The 18,912-nt window shown below is 38.5% G+C and overlaps 1 protein-coding gene and 1 pseudogene across 1 annotated transcript; both read right to left on the bottom strand.

Moving 5' to 3' along the window:
- Positions 1 to 1,998: 1,998 nt before the first annotated feature.
- Positions 1,999 to 3,105, bottom strand: LOC119047857 (olfactory receptor 4C11-like; annotated as a pseudogene).
- A 1,727-nt stretch (positions 3,106 to 4,832) lies between these two features.
- LOC119047770 (olfactory receptor 4C15-like) lies at positions 4,833 to 5,861 on the bottom strand. Its single transcript, XM_037143260.2, has one exon. It carries the CDS (start codon positions 5,805 to 5,807, stop codon positions 4,833 to 4,835), a length of 975 nt encoding a protein of 324 aa, XP_036999155.2. The 5' UTR covers positions 5,808 to 5,861.
- Between the last annotated feature and the right edge of the window lie 13,051 nt (positions 5,862 to 18,912).

The following is an 18,912-nucleotide window of genomic DNA, read 5'->3' on the forward strand; positions in this document are numbered from 1 at the left end:
TTCAAATCAAGTAGAACAGCCACACAATCTCATTCCTGCCCAGCTTGGGGCATACTGGTTCATGGTTGTTTCTGTAGCTCTCTAGCCCTTTTATTATTTTGGCCTTTATATGATCTTTCTGCAAGGTGTTGCTTCAGTCAAATAACAAACTACCCACAGTTCTGAGTTTCACCTCATCCTAGAGGATTTTGTAGATTTGCTCATCTTCAGGAAACATTAATGTGTTGTATATGTTTTTAACCAAACTGTGCTTAATCTTGTGATTCCAGCCTATTTATTCCATTATGTTTCTCTCACCTTTTCCAATCAAACCCTTATCTCAAATATAAGAAGATCTGGGCTCTCTATTATTTAATAATGAGAAGAAAATTCCTGAAGCTTTCTCAGTTCTCATATAGTCACAAATAGTTTTCTTACTACAATAAATTTGAAGGAACACCAAGAGATAAGAATTGATGTTTTATTTTGAGTGTCTTGGTTACTTGAGAATCAATTACACTTAAGTATAATATTCATAAACCAGATTCAAATGCTCTCAAAACAGAACTATAAGAAATTTGGGAAATTGTTCACTTAAAGAAGTACGAAACTCAATAGCTGCTTGTGAATATGGTATTGAGAGCTCTGACAAATGCCCCATTTGGAACTACAATATTTATTCTGCCACCACCTTCCTGAACCAGAATTTAGGGAATGTGTGGTGCAACATAACATTTTGTCTTCAGTTGATGGAAATGCTTCACATACTTACAAGTTTATTGTGTCCTTTTCTCAATAGTCCATATGACTAGGAGTAATACCTTCTTGGTGCCAATTTGATGATAATTATAAACCCAGGTACTGACATCGCATGACATAATCTCATACTCAATTATGAGATTATAAAGTTGAAGTGGAGTTGGTGGGGGGCTGTGAATTACACACATGGATTAGGTTGTCTTCCATATGAAAAAACACATTTTGAAATATTCTCCTGTGAGACTAATAAGACCAAATTTCAGAAGTGCTAAGCCTCACTTTTCATAACAGATTCTTCTCCAAAATCTGAACTTTGACTTTTGAGATACTATAGAACCAAACATCAAAAACAAACCTTCTTTTCTATTACCAAAATGAACATGGACAATTATTTGCCTGCAAATGTTCATACACCCCAAAGTAATGCTCAAGAAATAAGAAAGAAAAAGTTTCTTCTCTCCTAAATGGACAAGATTTCCACTTTCCTTTTTTCTTTCTCTATCTCCATAATGCATTGTTCTCTGTCCTCCCTTCTTTCCTGACCTTCACTTATTTCTGCTGCCAAATTCTCTACTGTCTCTTCCTCTCCTTAGTGAGGAGCAGTGGGAAGACCCCAAAGAGCCACTGACTCACTGACAGTGCTGTCTTGTCCAAATATCACACTCCTCCCTCCCTCACCAGAGTTAATTTTGAGAGGTTTTCCGGAGACAGTGTAGGATTTCACTGATGTTTCTAGCTTTTATTGCAATTGGAGAGTTCCTCAGTGTAGACACCACCAGTGAAGGAGGCTCAGGCACAGATTTCAGGAGGAGTAAGTTCTCAGAATATCTTCTCTAATCATCAACTTGTCAAGATGGCACCTTGACTCTGTAAGTGTCCAGGCCATTGGGATTAGCTCTAAAGACTTCATTCATGAGAACAAGAATAAAATGTAGGAAAAAAATTGGTGCGTATACACACATGCATGCACATACACTTATTCTGTCATGTGTAAGTACTTTCCTTTCCTAAGAAAAATTTGTATAGGAAGCTAAATTACCTAAAGAGTATGACCAAATGTTGACAGAATTCAAGCAAGGGTCATCCTAGGTTGTTCAAAATGATTATGGGTTTTTAGTAATAACCATATTCTAATGCAATCCTCTCAGATTTTTTCTTTATTTCCCCAAAAGAATATTTTACCTTTCCTCCCCATGAAACAAAACAAAGATATTAAGGAAGTATACATTAGAGTCCCCACATAGTTTTTATTAATTGAAGTCATACTTTGTTACACCATAACACTTTCATGGCATTTTTCACTTCTGCATTTCTCAATGTATAGATCAGAGCGTTGAGCAAGGATGTCCCAATTGTATTATAAAAAGCCACCATCTTGTCTACTGGAAACGTGGTTGGCGGGCAAGTGTATATGAACCAAATGCAAATGAACCCAAAAATATGACAACCACAATAAAGTGGGATGTGCATGTGGAAAGGGCTTTTCACCTTCTTTCTATGCTGTGGTTTCTTAGAAACTACAAGATGACAACATAGGAGATAAGCAGGATTATAACACTCACCATGAAAATGGCCCCACTATTAGAGACAACTAGCAAATTTATCACATATGTGTCATTGCAGGCAAGTTTCATCAAGGGCTGCAAGTCACAAATATAGTTGTCAATAACATTGGGGCCACAAAAGGGAAATTGCAAAGCTATGAAAATCTGTGCTGAAGAGTGGATACAAGATCTCACCCAGGTCAGAATCACCAACACACCACAGACTCTCTGGCTCATGATGATTGGATATTGCAAGCACTTACAAATGGCGATGTAGCAATGAAAGGCCATGAGGATGAGCACAAAGACCTCAATGCACCCAAAGAAGTGGACTGTGAAGACCTGAGTTATGTACACATTGTAGGAAGTGCTGTTCTTCTGACCAAGAGAATTTACAATTAATCTGGGGGCTGTGGTTGTACAGAGGCAGACGTCAGAAAAGGACAGATAGAACAGGAAGAAGTACATCCCTGGGATTCCCAAGGATCTTGTTTTAATAGTCACTATAATGAGAAAGTTCCCTGACATTGTTGTTAGGTAAAGAATCAAGAAGACCACAAATATTGCTTTGATCAATAACAGAGATCAAACATAGAGATGATCTTCCTAAAAACTGCTGTCATTAATAAAACAAAGTCATGAGATAAAATTATGGACAAATATTGGAGAACCATGAAAGCCAGATCATATCATTCTACTTTGTTATATTTTCAATAAGCAAAGAGAAGTTTTCAGGACATAAGACATGAACTTAGCTCCTGACAAGATGTACGCATCACATCAGACCAACACATTCAGGGGTTTTATCACTGAACTGATTCATGTTTCCTAACACTCCTGCACTTTCCTAACTCCCTGATCTGGGGGTACATCACAGTAGTGGAGAATGTAATTTTCCCTTCTTGATTTCTTACCTTTACCTGTTGAAATTGTAAACCAGTTCAAATATATATGATAGTACAAATCTCCTCTTTTCTGCCAGATAGACAAATGCCTCTATCACCTTTTTGCTATATTACTCTGTGTTGTTTCAACTGAATAACACAATCATAGATTATATATTATTCTTGTTGTATAATCTTATTCTTCAAACAATTTTCATGATTGTTATTTCATTTGACCTGCGCATTCTTTTACAAGGTAAGTGTGCCCATTTACCTGGTCCTTACAATGTGGAAAATTTGACCTGAGATACAGAAATGTTTTCCACTTATAGGTGAGATCATATAGTATCTCTGTTTCACTGGTTGCCTTATTTCACTTGGCATAATTCTCTCCAGTTCCATCCACATTGTGGCAAAGGGTAGGACTCTTTCTTTCCTTCTGCTGTGTAGTATTCCAATGTGTAAATGTATCATAGTTTTATGATCCACTCATTTTCAGGGGAACCAACAAAACAAACAACCAAGCAAAATATAACCAGAGACATTGAAATTAAGAACTGACAATAACAGGAGGAAAGGTTGGAGGAAATAATTGGCGAGGAGAGAAGAAGGTTGTCAGACACATATAAAAAGTTCTCATGGACAAAAGCAAAGACGGGTACAATCAAAGTGGGAAGTGGGTATGGCTGGGGTGAGGGTGAGTGGTGGTGGTGGGGTAAATGGAGACAACGTTACTTGTACAACAATAAATACATAAATAAATAATAAAGGAAATGAGGAAGGAAGGAAGGAAGGAAGGAAGGAAGGAAGGAAGGAAGGAAGGAAGGAAGGAAGGAAGGAAGGAAGGAAGGAAGGAAGGAAGGGAGGAAGTTTTTCCAAGTACAGTTAGGTTAAAATTAGAGTGGGGTACTACTCTAACCTCTCTTCCTAGCATTCACCACCCATGTCACATAAAACTTTCCTGAAGATTTTATGAAGAATTTCTATGATAATGTAGATCCTGGAAAACAGAAATCCTGAGCCTTCCAAGAAACACACAAATTTTTACCTTAATTTTCCAGTTTAATTTCCGAATTAGGTTCTGTATACTACATGGTGAAACAAATATCAAAGAAGAAAATAGATACCTAAATTAATAATAGTTTAGGAGAGGCAAGAGTAGATAATGAGTGAAGTGAATACAGGAGAGAAGAGAGAGTGAAAGTGAGCAGAACCAAGGAAAGAAGAATCAGACAGTAGCATAAAAACAGATAAACAGGGGAGGAAGCACAAGAAAATATTAGGGAAGATACTTTGATGCAAGATTTAGTCACTGTCTCTATGACCTACAGCAAAATCGCTGCTCTAAAACAAGAAAGAAGGTGTAGTTATGAATCATGAACAAGGGTCCTTGAAAACCCAGGTGTAAAGAAATAACAGCCCTACCCTATTCTCATACCAAATCTTTTCAAGTGAGCGGTTCCTGCAAGACAGAAACTTCTGCCACCTGGCCTCAATGCAATCTATGGTTTATTGGCCCACAGGGATCAGAGATGCTTTGAGAGTGCTGATACCCAGGAAAACTTAGGGAACCTAGACCACTTTAAATCTTCATTGCAGGAACTCCATTCAGCAGCTCCATCATGTCTTAGAACACACACTGAGTATAGATTCCATGAAATCAGGCTCATCTTTCATTACAAACCACCATTATTCTGCTCCACACATTCCTCATGGCATTTTTCACTTCCCTATTCCTGATGGTGTAAATCAAAGGATTGAGCAAGGGGGTTAGGATGGTGTCAAATACTGTCACCATTTTATCAAAGGAGAAAGTGGATGGAGGTCGGGCATATGTGACTATGCAGGGGACAAAGAACAAAACCACAACAGCAATGTGAGCTCCACAAGTGGAGAGAGCTTTCCACTGCCCTTCAATACTGTGGGTTCTCAGAGACCACAAGATGATACCATAGGAGGCAAGCAACAGAGAGAAGATTATGATGCACATAAACCCACTGTTGGCCACCACAAAAAAGCCAAAGACACGAGTGTCAGTGCAGGCCAGCTCTAGTAATGGGTACAAGTCACATATGAAATGATCGATAACATTAGGGCCACAGAAGGGCAGCTGCAAAACAAAGAGAATTTGTATTGTGGAATGCAGAAAGCCCCCTGTCCAGGCCACCCCCATCAGAATGCCACAGAGCCTCCAGTTCATGATAGAAGAGTTATGCAAGGGCTTGCAGATGGCCACATAGCGGTCATAGGCCATGGCTGTGAGGACAATCACCTCCACTCCAGAAAAGAAGTGTTCAGCAAATATCTGGGTCATGCAGCCCTTAAAGGAGATGGTCTTCCTCTCATGCAGAGAGTCCACAATCATCTTCGGGGTGATGACGGTGGAGAAGCAGGCATCCAGGAGGGACAAGAAAGCCAAGAAGAAGTACATGGGGGAGCCCAGGAGTGCTGAGCTGCTGCTGATGGTCACCACAATTAGCAAGTTGCCCCCAAGAGTTGCCATGTAGCTCAACAAAAATATAACAAATACTATTTTCTGAACGTTTGGATTCTGTGAAAGCCCCAAGAGGATGAACTCACTTACAAAGCTTTGGTTTTGCATGATTTCCAGGGAACAGCTAAATGCCACTAGAGTAAGCATATAAAATCTGCAATTATGAGAAAAAGAAAAATTCACCTGAGACCAGTTTGTGATACCATTGTATCATAGTCATGAACCAGTTGGTGCATCCATGTAAAAAGATGATTACATTCTTCTGTTGTAAAAGAGAACAGAAAATTAGAAATTTGTTGAAGGCTGTAGCAGCAGGTCAGGCAAAAGTCAGGAAAAGAGAAATTATTCAATATTTTCAGATGGCCAGAGTTTATGTATAGGAGAAGTACTCATATACAGTAGGGAAGAGAATAGTTTTTATCCCCACTGACAAAGCAGATCACTTTTCCTGGAGTGAATTGTTGAGAGGGATTCTGAAGTCATATCAAACACTGAGCCAGAAGACCTGCAATTTAGTAGTCATTGCTTCCATCAGTATGAAATGGGAATGGGGTGACTCATATGCCATCACTGACCATGAGATGACCTTATCTACAAAGAGAAGAAGAAATAAACCCTAGTTTAAGCATCATTTGAAAAGCATTGCTACTTATCCATTTTTTTTAACTCTAAACTAAGTTGGGCCTTTAAGATCAATGCAGAAAGCAGACTGACAGCTATCAGAAGGGAGGTGGGTTAGGGGATGGTTGAAAAGGTAAAAGGATTAAGAAAACAACTCATGGACACAGACAATAGTGTGGTGATTACCAGAGGGAAGGAGAGGTGGGCACAGGGGTATGTAGAAGAGGATGAAGGGTGAATAAATGGTGATACAAGGAGGCTTGGCTTCGGATGGTGAACACACAATACAATACACAGGTGATGCATTATAGAGTTCTGCATTTGATATGTATATAATTTTATTAATCATTGTCACTCCAGTAATCTCATAAGAAAAAAACAAAACAAAAAAGATGAAATAAATAATTCCCTATTAAAGAAGAGAGCTATATGGAAAAGCACCTAGCTCTACACTAACATGTAACAAGTATGCACATGCTGAGCTGGGTTATTTCTTCATTCATCATTTAAAATAAGAATGGGTGTTTATGAAAAATAATAATACCTACTCAAGGGTATTGTCAGCATGAGCAAGTGAACTAACATAAGGAAAGCAGCTGTTGAAGAAATAGTCCTAAGGAACAGTCCATGTTATATCTCATTCTCTCTGTTTTCCTGGAAGACAATCCATGCTAAAAGAGAAAACACCAAGTAACATGCTGGGTCTAGAATTTAAACACAGACTCCCAGCTACAACACTTAAGGATTCCTAATGGATCAAGAGACAAAGGATCAGAGCTGGCCCTTCTACTGTCTTCACGCACCTGTGGAAATCAAAATCCTCTGAGTCCTTTGCTCATGCTTGAAGGAGGCCCCTTGATGACACAGAACAAGTGATATAGATTCAGAAACTAATAGTCCACTTACTACACATACAAATTGGCAACAACCACATGGGTAAGGAATAGAAACAATATGTTGAGTTTAGCTAGAGTCTTGAGACTTTTTCACATATTTACTAATTATTTATACTATGCAGCCCCATCTGATATTGTACAACATGTCTTTTATATGACTTTATTGCAAACTAAGGATGTCCATGTATAACCTACCTGCTCATCCCACAGGATTATGGGGAGTGTCAAATTGGCAAAATGTAAAACTTCCTTATGATAAGTGCCCTCACCAATTTTCGTCACTATTCTCTCATGTAGCAAGATGCCACCTTTCCCATGAGTTTTCCAAATAAGTACTCAAACTATTGACTACTTTCCATAGCTACACATCAATTTTCGAGAATGGTTGAGTCCTCACTTGTACATATATAACAGAAATTTATGTCTCAAAAGTGTGTGTACATATACATATAATCTGTTTGTTAAATTGATAAATAATAATGAAGCTTACTGTGAGAATTAAAAATAACCTGATCATTGTGAAAACCATTCAGAGCTAACAAAAAGCTGTTTACAATAAACATATAATTTTTATGATAATATACTTCTTTATGCTTGCTTTAAAATAACCATTTTCACTACATTCCCAAGGTACTAGACATTCTTATACAATGCTGAACTGTGAATACCATCTTCAGCTACAAATTGTCAACCACAAAACAACAGTATAAAGCCAATGGTATAAGGTCATTAAATTCATTAATGACCATTTCTTAAAAAGTAAATGATACCAATGTATGATCCGGCAGTTATGAGCTTGTCAGAAATTAACATAGTGAGCAAATATTCTTTCAATTCGTGCTTTGGGTTTTTTCAGATAAATACCCAGAAGTAGAATCACTGAGTCATAAGGCAATTCCAATTACTAATTTTTTGAAGTATCTCCATCTCATTTTCCACAGTGGTTGCACCAATCTCTGCACCATGATTCCCTTTTCTCCACATTTTCACCCTCACTAAATGTACATTTACACAATGGAATACTACTGGGCTATAAAAAAGAAGAAAAGCTTACTCTTTGCAACAGTATGGGTGGACCTGAAGAGCATTATTCTGAGTGAAGTAAGCCAGTCAGAGAAAGACAAGTACAATATGATCCCACTTGTATGTGGAATCTAATAAACAAAATGAACAAACAAACAAAATACAGGCAGACTCATAGAAGAACAGGCTGACAGCTGTTGGAGGTGAAGGCTACTAAGGGAGAAAAGTGAGGAGACTGAGGAAAAAGAAAATGAAAAGACAGAACACTCATGGCCACAGACAACAATGTGGTGATTGTCAGGAAGTGGGTAGGTTTGGGGGGGTGGTGAAGGAAGGTATGGGGGAATAAATAACGACAGACAGAAACTAGACTTGGGGTGCTGAACACATAATACAATGTACACATGATGTGTTGTTGAATGGTGCACCTGAAAATTGTATCATTTTGTTAAGCAGTGTCACCCTAATCAATTCAATAAAAAGAGAGAAAATTATATTAATTCTAAAACTGCAATCAAACTACTTGATTTCATGTAATCCTTTCAGAAATGTTTTAACAAATATTGCAGGATTGTAAACATGTTTCTATTCCTGTTTTAATAACCCAATCCTAAAAGATTTTCTAAAAGGGAAATGCAGTAGTATAAGATCTCTAATTGAAGATGATGCATGTTTTCATAACAGTAAAACTTTAGAAATATATAAAATGTTCAATAATAGGAAGATGTTTATGCACATAAGATTACTAAAAATTAAGATGCTGTGGATAATAAATAATACAAGGACATAGATGGTGAGGCATGATTACAATATGTTAAGTGAGAAAATAAAAACTTGTAATAATTCTGCTTCTTTGCACAGACATTCTATTATAATCTTAAAATCTAGAAGAGAACATATGATAGACTTACTTTCAGTACGTAGAGTTAAAATTAAGGATCAAGCTTTAGCCCTGACTGGTGTAGCTCTGTGGGTTGAGCATCATTCCGAAAAACAAAAACAATCAAGTTTAAAACCCACAACACCATATTATCCTCTATCTGAACACTTAATAACAAAGGAGCTGGGTTTTGAGAATAATTTTATTATCTCCAGTATACTTAAATCACATTAGTGGAACTAACATGCTAACATACATACAAACACTAAAAATCATAAACTAATGTAAATCTTCCATGAATAGCCATATCATTGGCCCAGCCCTTCCCAATCTCCATACTCACTTTGAAATCAATTTGAAGTTCATGCACTCTTATAGGATGCAGCTGATTCTGTTCATATTTTTCCTAGAAGATTCCAAGGTCTTTCCTTTCTTCATAGCCATGTACTTTAACATGCTGGAGCTACACCAGATTGCCCAGTACCCCTCCCAGACACAGACTGTGGCTTTAGGCCAGCCTGTAGGGCTATGGCCTTCGGAATTTGGCCTCCCCGCTCTCCCCAGTACCCACTGTTTCTTTCTCATTCATTTTCTCAGCAAACTGATGCTACCATCGGCGGTTCCAAAAACAATAAATCCCTGTCTCCACTTTAAAGTACATATAATATTCTAAAGTACATGAATAATTAGTAGTAATGTTGTCATAAGTAGTAATTTGTAATTATATTTCAAGCAGTGAATTTTAGGTGCATTGATATGTACCTATATGTCATATCAGTCATATTTACATGTATTTTCCTAGGAAATATAATTACTAAAAATCAAAAGAATACATTAAAACTGCATTCAAACCACTCCTCTAGTTAAGTTCCTTAAATCCAGTGTACTCTTTACTTTAGCAATAAAAGATTTATTCTCTGTCTACTAATTATGTTTCTTTTTCAGTATCTGGAAAAAGTTCTCTTCAGATTTCAGAGCCCTTTCTCTCCTCTCCATAATCCTCTGCTAATTTCCCTAAATGTCTCCTGGAATTTGAAAAAAAATTACCTTTTTCTATGTCCATCTATGTTTTTCCTGATGATTGCCTGAACCTGCTTTTTTTCTATTGCCCTAGCGATTTAGTCCATTTTAAGAAAGAGGCAAGGCCAAGACCACTACCACTAAAGCATTTTCAGTTCAGCCATCTAACTATTCCTGAACAGTCCTGAAGCAGAAAGCTGAGGCTACTTATGACATCAAATGCACTTGGGGAAAATTAAGTGAACCTATTTTAAATTAGAAGATTCTGCTCTGTGACTTGAGTCAGACATTCTTCCCTATCCTTAATGAACTGCTATGTGCCTTTGCTGGGCATTTAGTATGGGAATATTAGTGCAATATTATATCAATAATTATGAATGGTAAACACCAGTTGAATTATCATGATCCTACAACAGTATTATTTATATGGCTTTCAAAAATTCCACTTTTTAAACTAAAGCACCAGGATGGGAATATTCAAAACTACATCAGGACATTCATCCTCATATGAAAGTTAATTGAGAATACAACTAAAAAGAATAAATTAAATGCTGTTAGAAATCAAAGACAGAAATATGCACTTGGTACATTTCTAAGGTATTTGGATTTAACATAAAAATGAAAAACTGAACACAGGTCTGATTTCATTAGACTTGAATCAATAGGATCTCCTACCCTTCCAAAACCAGTTTGCATTCTAACAGTTGCTATTTGTTGAGCATGGACAATATTATGTGTCAAGCACTTTCCTATTGACTCCACATATATTATTGGTTTCTTAATTCTTTGAACTTATAATACAATCCCCATCAAAAAGTAAGATTCTAAGAGCCAGAAAGGTTATGTAACTAGTCCGATTGTGCACAGTTAAATGATAGACTCACATGTTGCATTAAACCTCATACCTGGACCATGACACCCTACTTTTAAGTACAGCATCACAACTTCGGGTTTTTTCTAAAAAGGAAAAACTGTGCATGATGCATCTCACCATGTGTGACTTCCATGAAAATGCTGGTGATGGTCATCTCTATTCTCTATAAATAAAAGTCCACTCAGTAGCTGGAAAAAATGTGAAGGTCATTTCCAAGTCTTACTTTTACATCTGAGAGAGAGGAAGACCATCTGTGGCAGACAAACTACAGAATGTTCCCCTCTGCCTCAAGCACGATCTTCAACATGGTCTCAGGGAAAACAAGCAATAAGAAAACAAAGTTTCTGCCTTGATTTCAATTAGAATTGAAAGAGGTTTGTTCCCTGAGGCATCAAGAACTTTTAGAATTGCCTCTGAGTTTCTGTAAGGGTATGGAAATTGAAGAACAAGGAAGCTAAATAGGTTAAAAAAACATGATACCCAGAGTAAGAGGAGAAAGCTTTAAGGATGATCTGCAAACTGTGACTAGTGAGCGGTTCTGTGTTTGAATATTTTCACTTCATTCTAAGCTAGGCGAATTGTGACCAGAGGAGGCAAAGTCTCAGAGACTTGCCTTTATTGCCTAGCTGAATTAAGTCTCATTTAAAAAAAATGGAGTAAAGATCCAATAAATGTTTCTACATTCAGACACTTAAATTATATAAAGAACAAACTGTTTCATACTTGGGCTTGAAGAAAAGTAGCTAACTCCCTTCACTTAACATTTTCACTGAATTAAAAGTCCAAATTAAATTAAGTACCCTTATACAATAGATTAAAAAACATTTATCTTACTAATTTTTAGGAGTAAATGCTTGCTTTTTTACACACTGTTTTAAGTATCAAAAATAATCAGATGACAGTTGATCCTCATGAGAAAATCTTGATGGTGAGAGCAAAAGGACATCTTAACATCCTTTAGAACTATGCCCATACCAGCAAAACTCCATTCACTGAGAAGGTCAGACCACCTTACATTTCCTCCTCCAGTTCTTGCACCTTCCAACTTTGCCATTGACCCTTTATAACTAGTGCCTCATTAGTCTCCTCACTCCTCCACTGAGTCCTCAGCATGGCCCATAAAACAAGATCACAGACCAAGATGCTGGGAAGATGGCGACGAAGTAAGATGGAGCTGATACTAGCTCCTGTACTCATGGGTGAAAATCCTGGCAGATCTATGGAGAAACAGCACAATAAACTATCGGTTACCCAGCATTTATGAAATTAAAAGACCAGAGATTGTGACCGACGCTGAAACACCAGACGGCGCAGAGTCAGCTACTGGAGCTGGGACACACGCGGCCCCTGTGCTGCAGCCAGAGCAACAGGCCTGGGAGCCTGGGAGTCAGGTACGGAAGACGGACACTCCAAGCCCCTGTGACGGTCCTGGGAGACAGAGGAGTCAGGAACCGGAGCGGGAACACCCTTGTGCCGATGCCATAGCTACCGTCCTGGGCAACAGAAGGGTCAGTTGCAGGAGCTGGGACACCAAAGGCCCCTGTGACGCCACCATAGAGACAGGCCTGGACCCTGAGGAGCCAGCTACGGGAGCCGGGAAGTTCGCAGATCCTGTGCCACTGCCATAGCGACGGGACTGGAAGCCAGGGAGTCAGGTACGGAAGCCTGGACTCTCCAAATCGGACTGACACAGCAGAGGAGCCAGCTACAAGAGCCGGGAAGCTCTCAAATCCTGTGCCGCTGCCATAGCGACTGGACTGGACGCAGGGGAGTCAGGTACGGAAGCTGGGACTCTCCAAACCCCTGTGACGCAGCAGAGGAGTGAGCACGGGAGCTGGGAAGTTCTCAGATCCTGTGCCACTGCCATAGCCACAGGACTGGATGCTGGGGAGTCAGGTACGGAAGCCGGGACTCTCCAAACCCTTGAGACAGCCCTGGGTGGCAGATGATCCCTCTACGGGAACTGAGACGGTCTCAGCCCCTGTGCTGCTGCCATAGCGATGGGACGGGATACTGGGGAATCAGGTACGGGAGTTGGGACTTTCTAAGCCTCTGTGCCACTGCCATAGAGACAGGACTAGACACCGGGGAGTCAGGTACGGAAACGGGGACACTCCAAGACCCTGTGACGGCCCTGGGCGGCAGAGAGAGCCAGATATGGGAGCCAGGACATTCCCAGCCTCTGTGCCACTGCCATAGTAACCGGTCTGGGTGCTTGAGGAGGTGGCTACTAGAGCCGGGACATTCAGCAGTGGTAGGGGACCAACGCAGGGACCACGCGAGGACCAGCGTGAGTGCAGGTGGAGACTAAGAACATCAAGAAACTTCAAGGAGTCTGCACCACTGAACTTCACAAGGATCATACCACAGAAGTTTACACCATAAAACCAGTGTTTCAGAACAGATCAATTTTGGAAGCAGAGACTAACAAGAAGAGTCTCAAACAATGGGAAGACAAAGAAACAATCCCCAAATGAAAGAAAAAGCAGAAACTTCAGAAAGAATGTTAGATGAAATAGATGCTGATCAACTATCAGACAGTGAATTCAAAGCACTGGTTTTTACGAAGTTCAAAGAGCTCACAGTGAACTACCAGAAACTACAGGGGAACTATAATGATCTCTCTGCAAACTACAGCAACATCAAAAAGGAAATGGAAACTATCAGCGAGAGACAAGAGGAAATGAAGAATACAATTTCCGAATTGAAGTACACAGTAGAAAGTTTCCAAGTAGGATAGATGAAGTGGAGGATAGGATTAGTGAGTTGGAGGACAAAGTAGAAAGCATCTCCCAGAAAGAGCAAGAAAATGAAAAGAGGCTCAGAAAGAATGAAGAGGGATTAAGAGAAATGCAAGACAATATGAAACGTAATAATAGCCGAATAATAGGAATACCAGAAGGAGAAGAAGAAGAACAAGGGATAGAAAACGTATTTGAATGAGTAATGAGAGAAAATTTTCCTAATTTGATAAGAGAAAAAGTCTCACAAATCCAGGAATCACAGAGAGTCCCACTCAAGAGGAACCCAAGGAGGCCCACTTCAAGACATATCATCATCAAAATGGCAAAATTCCAAGACAAAGACAGAATCTTAAAGGCAGCAAGGGAAAAAAAAGAAATAACATACAAGGGAGCCCCAATAAGGTTAGCTACTGACTTCTCAATGGAAACACTTCAAGCAAGAAGAGAATGGCAAGAAATATTTCAAGTAATGAGAACCAGAGGCCTACAACCAAGGCTACTTTACCCAGCGAGGCTCTCAATCAAGATAGATGGCCAAATAAAGAGCTTCCAAGACAAAAGAAGTCTAAAAGAATATGCCTCCACCAAACCAGCTCTACAAGAAATACTAAAAGGACTGCTTTAAGGGAAGGAAGGATAAGAGGGGAGACAGAGAGGAACACAGGTACAAAAATGGCAATCAATAAGTACCTATCAATAATAACCTTAAACGTAAATGGATTAAATTCTCCAATCAAAAGACACAGAATAGCTCAATGGATAAGAAAGCATGACCGACACATATGCTGCCTACAAGAGACCCACCTCAGGACAAAAGACCATCACAGACTAAAAGTGAAAGGCTGGAAACAAGTTTTCCAAGCAAACGGACAAGAAAAAAGGCTGGGGTAGCAATTCTCATATCAGACAAAATAGACTTCAAAAAAAAGGCTATAAAGAGAGACCCAGAAGGTCATTTCATTATACTCAAGGGAAGAATCCACCAAGAAGACATTAACATTGTAAACATGTATGCACCAAATATAGGGGCACCCAAATATATCAAGAAAATCTTAGAGGACTTCAAGAAAGATATTGACAGCAACACAATCATAGTAGGGGATTTGAACACCCCACTATCAAAAATGGACAGATCTTCCAAACAAAGTATCAACAAAGATATTGTGGCATTAAACAACACCGTAGATGAAATGGACTTAACTGATATATACAGAGCCCTTCATCCCAAAGAAGCTAAATACACATTCTTTTCAAATGCACATGGAACATTTTCAAAGATAGACCACATGATAGGACACAAAATGAGCCTCAAAAAATTCAAGAAAATTGAAATCATACCAAGCATCTTCTCTGACCACAAGGGACTGAAATTAGAAACCAACACCAAAGAAAAAAACCCAAAGCACACAAAAACATGCAGACTGAGTGGTATGCTATTAAACAACCAATGGGTCAAGAATGAAATTAGGGAAGAAATCAAAAAGTTTTTGGAAACAAATGAAAATGATCTCACAACAACCCAAAACTTATGGGACACAGCGAAGGCAGTCCTGAGAGGGAAGTTCATAGCAATACAGGCCTACCTAAAGAAAATAGAAACATTTCAAACAAACAACCTAACCCTACGCCTGCAAGAACTCGAGGAACAACAACAAAGACAGCCCAGAGCAAGCAGAAGGAAGGAAATAACCAAGATTAGAGCAGAATTAAATGACATAGAAACTAAAAGCACAATTTTAAGGATCAATGAATCCAGGAGTTGGTTCTTTGAGAAGATAAACAAAATAGACAAGCCTTTAAGTAGGCTCATCAAGAAAAGAAGAGAGAGGACACAAATAAACACAATCAGAAATGAAAAAGGAGAGATTACAACTGATACGACAGAAATAGAAGAGATTGTAAGAAATTACTATGAAGAACTGTATGCCAAGAAATTTGAAAACCTAGGGGAAATGGACACATTTCTAGAAAAATACAATCTTCCAAAACTCAGTGAAAAAGAAGCAGAAAATCTAAATACACCAATAACAGCAAAAGAAATTGAAGCAGTAATCAAAAAACTCCCATCACACAAAAGCCCTGGACCAGATTGGTTCACAGGAGAATTCTACAAAGCATTTAAGGAAGAGCTAACCCCTATTCTCCACAGACTATTTCAAAAAATCCAGAAGGATGGAAAACTCCCAAATTCTTTTTATGAAGCCAGCATCATCTTAATTCCAAAACCAGATAGAGACACAACAAAGAAAGAAAACTTCTGGCCAATATCGCTGATGAACATAGATGCTAAAATCCTCAACAAAATATTGGCAAATCGCATCCAACAATATATCAAAAAGATCATACACCATGATCAAGTAGGATTCATCCCAGGGATGCAAGGATGGTTCAATATTCGCAAATCAGTAAATGTAATACATCACATAAACAAAAGCAAAGACAAAAACCACATGATCATATCAATAGATGGGGAAAAAGCTTTGGATAAGGTACAACACCCATTTATGATAAAAACACTCAGCAAAGTGGGAATACAGGGAGCATTTCTCAAAATAATAAAGGCCATATATGAGAGACCTACAGCCAATATCATACTCAATGGGAAAAAACTAAAAGCTTTTCCACTAAGATCAGGAACAAGACAAGGTTGTCCACTTTCACCACTTCTATTCAATATAGTATTGGAAGTTTTAGCCACAGCGATCAGGCAAGAAAAGGAAATAAAAGGCATCCAAATAGGAAGGAGGAAGCAAAACTGTCACTGTTTGCAGAAGACATGATAGTGTACATGGAATATCCTAGAGACTCTACCCCAAAACTGCTCAAACTAATTAATGAGTTTGGCAAAACAGCTGGTTACAAAGTCAATATCCAGAAATCAAAGGCATTTTTGTATACCAACAATGAATCAGCAGAAGCAGGAATCAAGGAAAAAATCCCATTTGATATAGCAAAAAGAAAAATAAAATATCTGGGAATAAACCTAACTAAGGAGGTAAAAAACCTGTATGCAGAAAACTATAAAGCTCTGAAGAAAGAAATCAAGGAAGACAGAAACAAATGGAAACATATACCTTGTTCGTGGATTGGAAGAATTAACATCATCAAAATGTCCATACTACCCAAAGCAATATACACATTCAATGCAATACCTATTAAAGTACCAATGGCATATTTCACAGACATAGAACAAACACTTCAAAAATTTATATGGAACCATAAAGGAGCCCGAATAGCAGCTGCTATTTTGAGAAAGAAGAACAAAGTAGGGGGGATCACAATACCTGATATCAAACTGTATTACAAGGTCACTGTAATCAAAACAGCCTGGTACTGGCATAAAAACAGGCACATAGACCAATGGAACAGAACAGAGAGCCCAGAAATAAACCCAACTCTCTACAGTCAATTAATATTCGACAAAGGAGGCAGTAACATAAAATGGAGTAAAGATAGCCTCTTCAACAAATGCTGTTGGGAGAACTGGACAGCTACATGCAAAAAAATGAAACTTGAGCACAGACTTACACCATACACCAAAATAAATTCAAGGTGGATAAAAGACTTAAATGTAAGTCATAACACCATTAAAGTCCTAGAGGAGAACATTGGCAAGAAAATCTCAGATATTTCACGCAGCAACTTCTTTACTGATATGTCCCCTAGAGTAAGGAATGTAAAGGAAAGAATAAACAAATGGGATCTCATCAAAATAAAAAGCTTCTACGTGTCTAAAGAAAACAGTATTAAATTAGCAAGACAACCAACTGTATGGGAAAACATATTTGCCAACGATACATCAGACAAAGGTTTAATCTCTAAAATATACAAAGAACTTACACGACTCCACTCTAAGAAGACACACAACCCAATTAGAAAATGGGAAAAGGACTTGAACAAACACTTCTCCAAGGAGGACATACAGAACATTCAGAGACACATGAAGAGATGCTCAATATCATTAGCTATCAGAGAGATGCAAATTAAAACCACAATGAGATACCACTTTACACCAGTCAGGATGGCTATCATAAACAAAGCAACAAACAACAAATGTTGGAGGGGTTGTGGGGAAAAGGGGTCATTAGTTCACTGTTGGTGGGAGTGCAGACTGGTACAACCATTATGGAAAACAGTATGGATTTTTCTCAGAAAAATAAAAATCGACCTGCCTTTTGACCCAGCAATTCCACTGCTGGGTTTATATCCTAAGAATCCTAAAACATCAATATCAAAGAACCTATGCACCACAATGTTCATAGCAGCACAATTTACAATAGCCAAGAGTTGGAAGCAACCTAGGTGCCCATCAGTAAATGAATGGATCCAAAAATTGTGGTACATATACACAATGGAATTCTATGCTGCAGAGAGAAAGAAGGAGCTACTACCCTTTGCAACGACATGGATGGAACTGGAAAGCATTATGCTGAGTGAAATAGGCCAGGTGCTGAAAGACAAATATCATATGATCTCACCTTTAACAGGAAGCTAAACAACAAAACAAACAAGCAAGCAGAAAAAAAAAAAAAAAAACAAAGACACTGAAATAGAGAACAAGGGGATAGTGACCAGAGAGGAGAAGGAAGGGAAGTTAAGGGGAAAAAGGGGGAGGGATTTGGAGGAACAAATAGGAAGGACACAGGGACGAGAACTAAGGTGGGTGGAAATGGGAGGGAGGTGGGGAGCAAGGGGCGGGGGAGGCTGGGATGGGAAAAATAGACAAAAAAACTGTACTTGAAAAATAACTAAATAAAATTTTGAAAAAATCCAAAATCACTGACCATAGTTTTCTTTTCAAACCCCTCTTCTTCATCTTAGAGTGGAAAGAACATTTACTCAGAACTCTTGTTTCCTTGCCCCTGAATTACTCTCATCTCCTAAACACATATCATGTAGTCCAAATTCTCTAAAATTATTTCTCACCAGCTGCTGCAAACTTGACCATTTTTTAATAGATTAAGTGCTGGTTATATCTCTTCCAGACCTAGACTCTGTAGGAAAATGTTCTATTTCTTAAGAATCTAATACCCATGCATAAACTAGAACACACACCTACCCCAAATAATGGATGTATTATGCACTGACATTATTATATCATCAAGTTATGGAAGAGATACCCCCAGATGACCAGTGAGTTTAAGAAAGGTTTATTTGTAAAGAGTAACATGAGGCAGAATGTCATAATGAGAAG

This window comes from Artibeus jamaicensis, unplaced genomic scaffold (assembly GCF_021234435.1).
Source record: "Artibeus jamaicensis isolate MK-2021 breed Jamaican fruit bat unplaced genomic scaffold, CSHL_Jam_final scaffold_614, whole genome shotgun sequence".
Classification (NCBI taxonomy): domain Eukaryota; kingdom Metazoa; phylum Chordata; class Mammalia; order Chiroptera; family Phyllostomidae; genus Artibeus; species Artibeus jamaicensis.

Bases quoted from the DNA above. Each gene is read 5' to 3' on its own strand.
- LOC119047770 (XM_037143260.2), bottom strand. From the start codon at position 5,807: ATGCTTACTCTAGTGGCATTTAGCTGTTCCCTGGAAATCATGCAAAAC.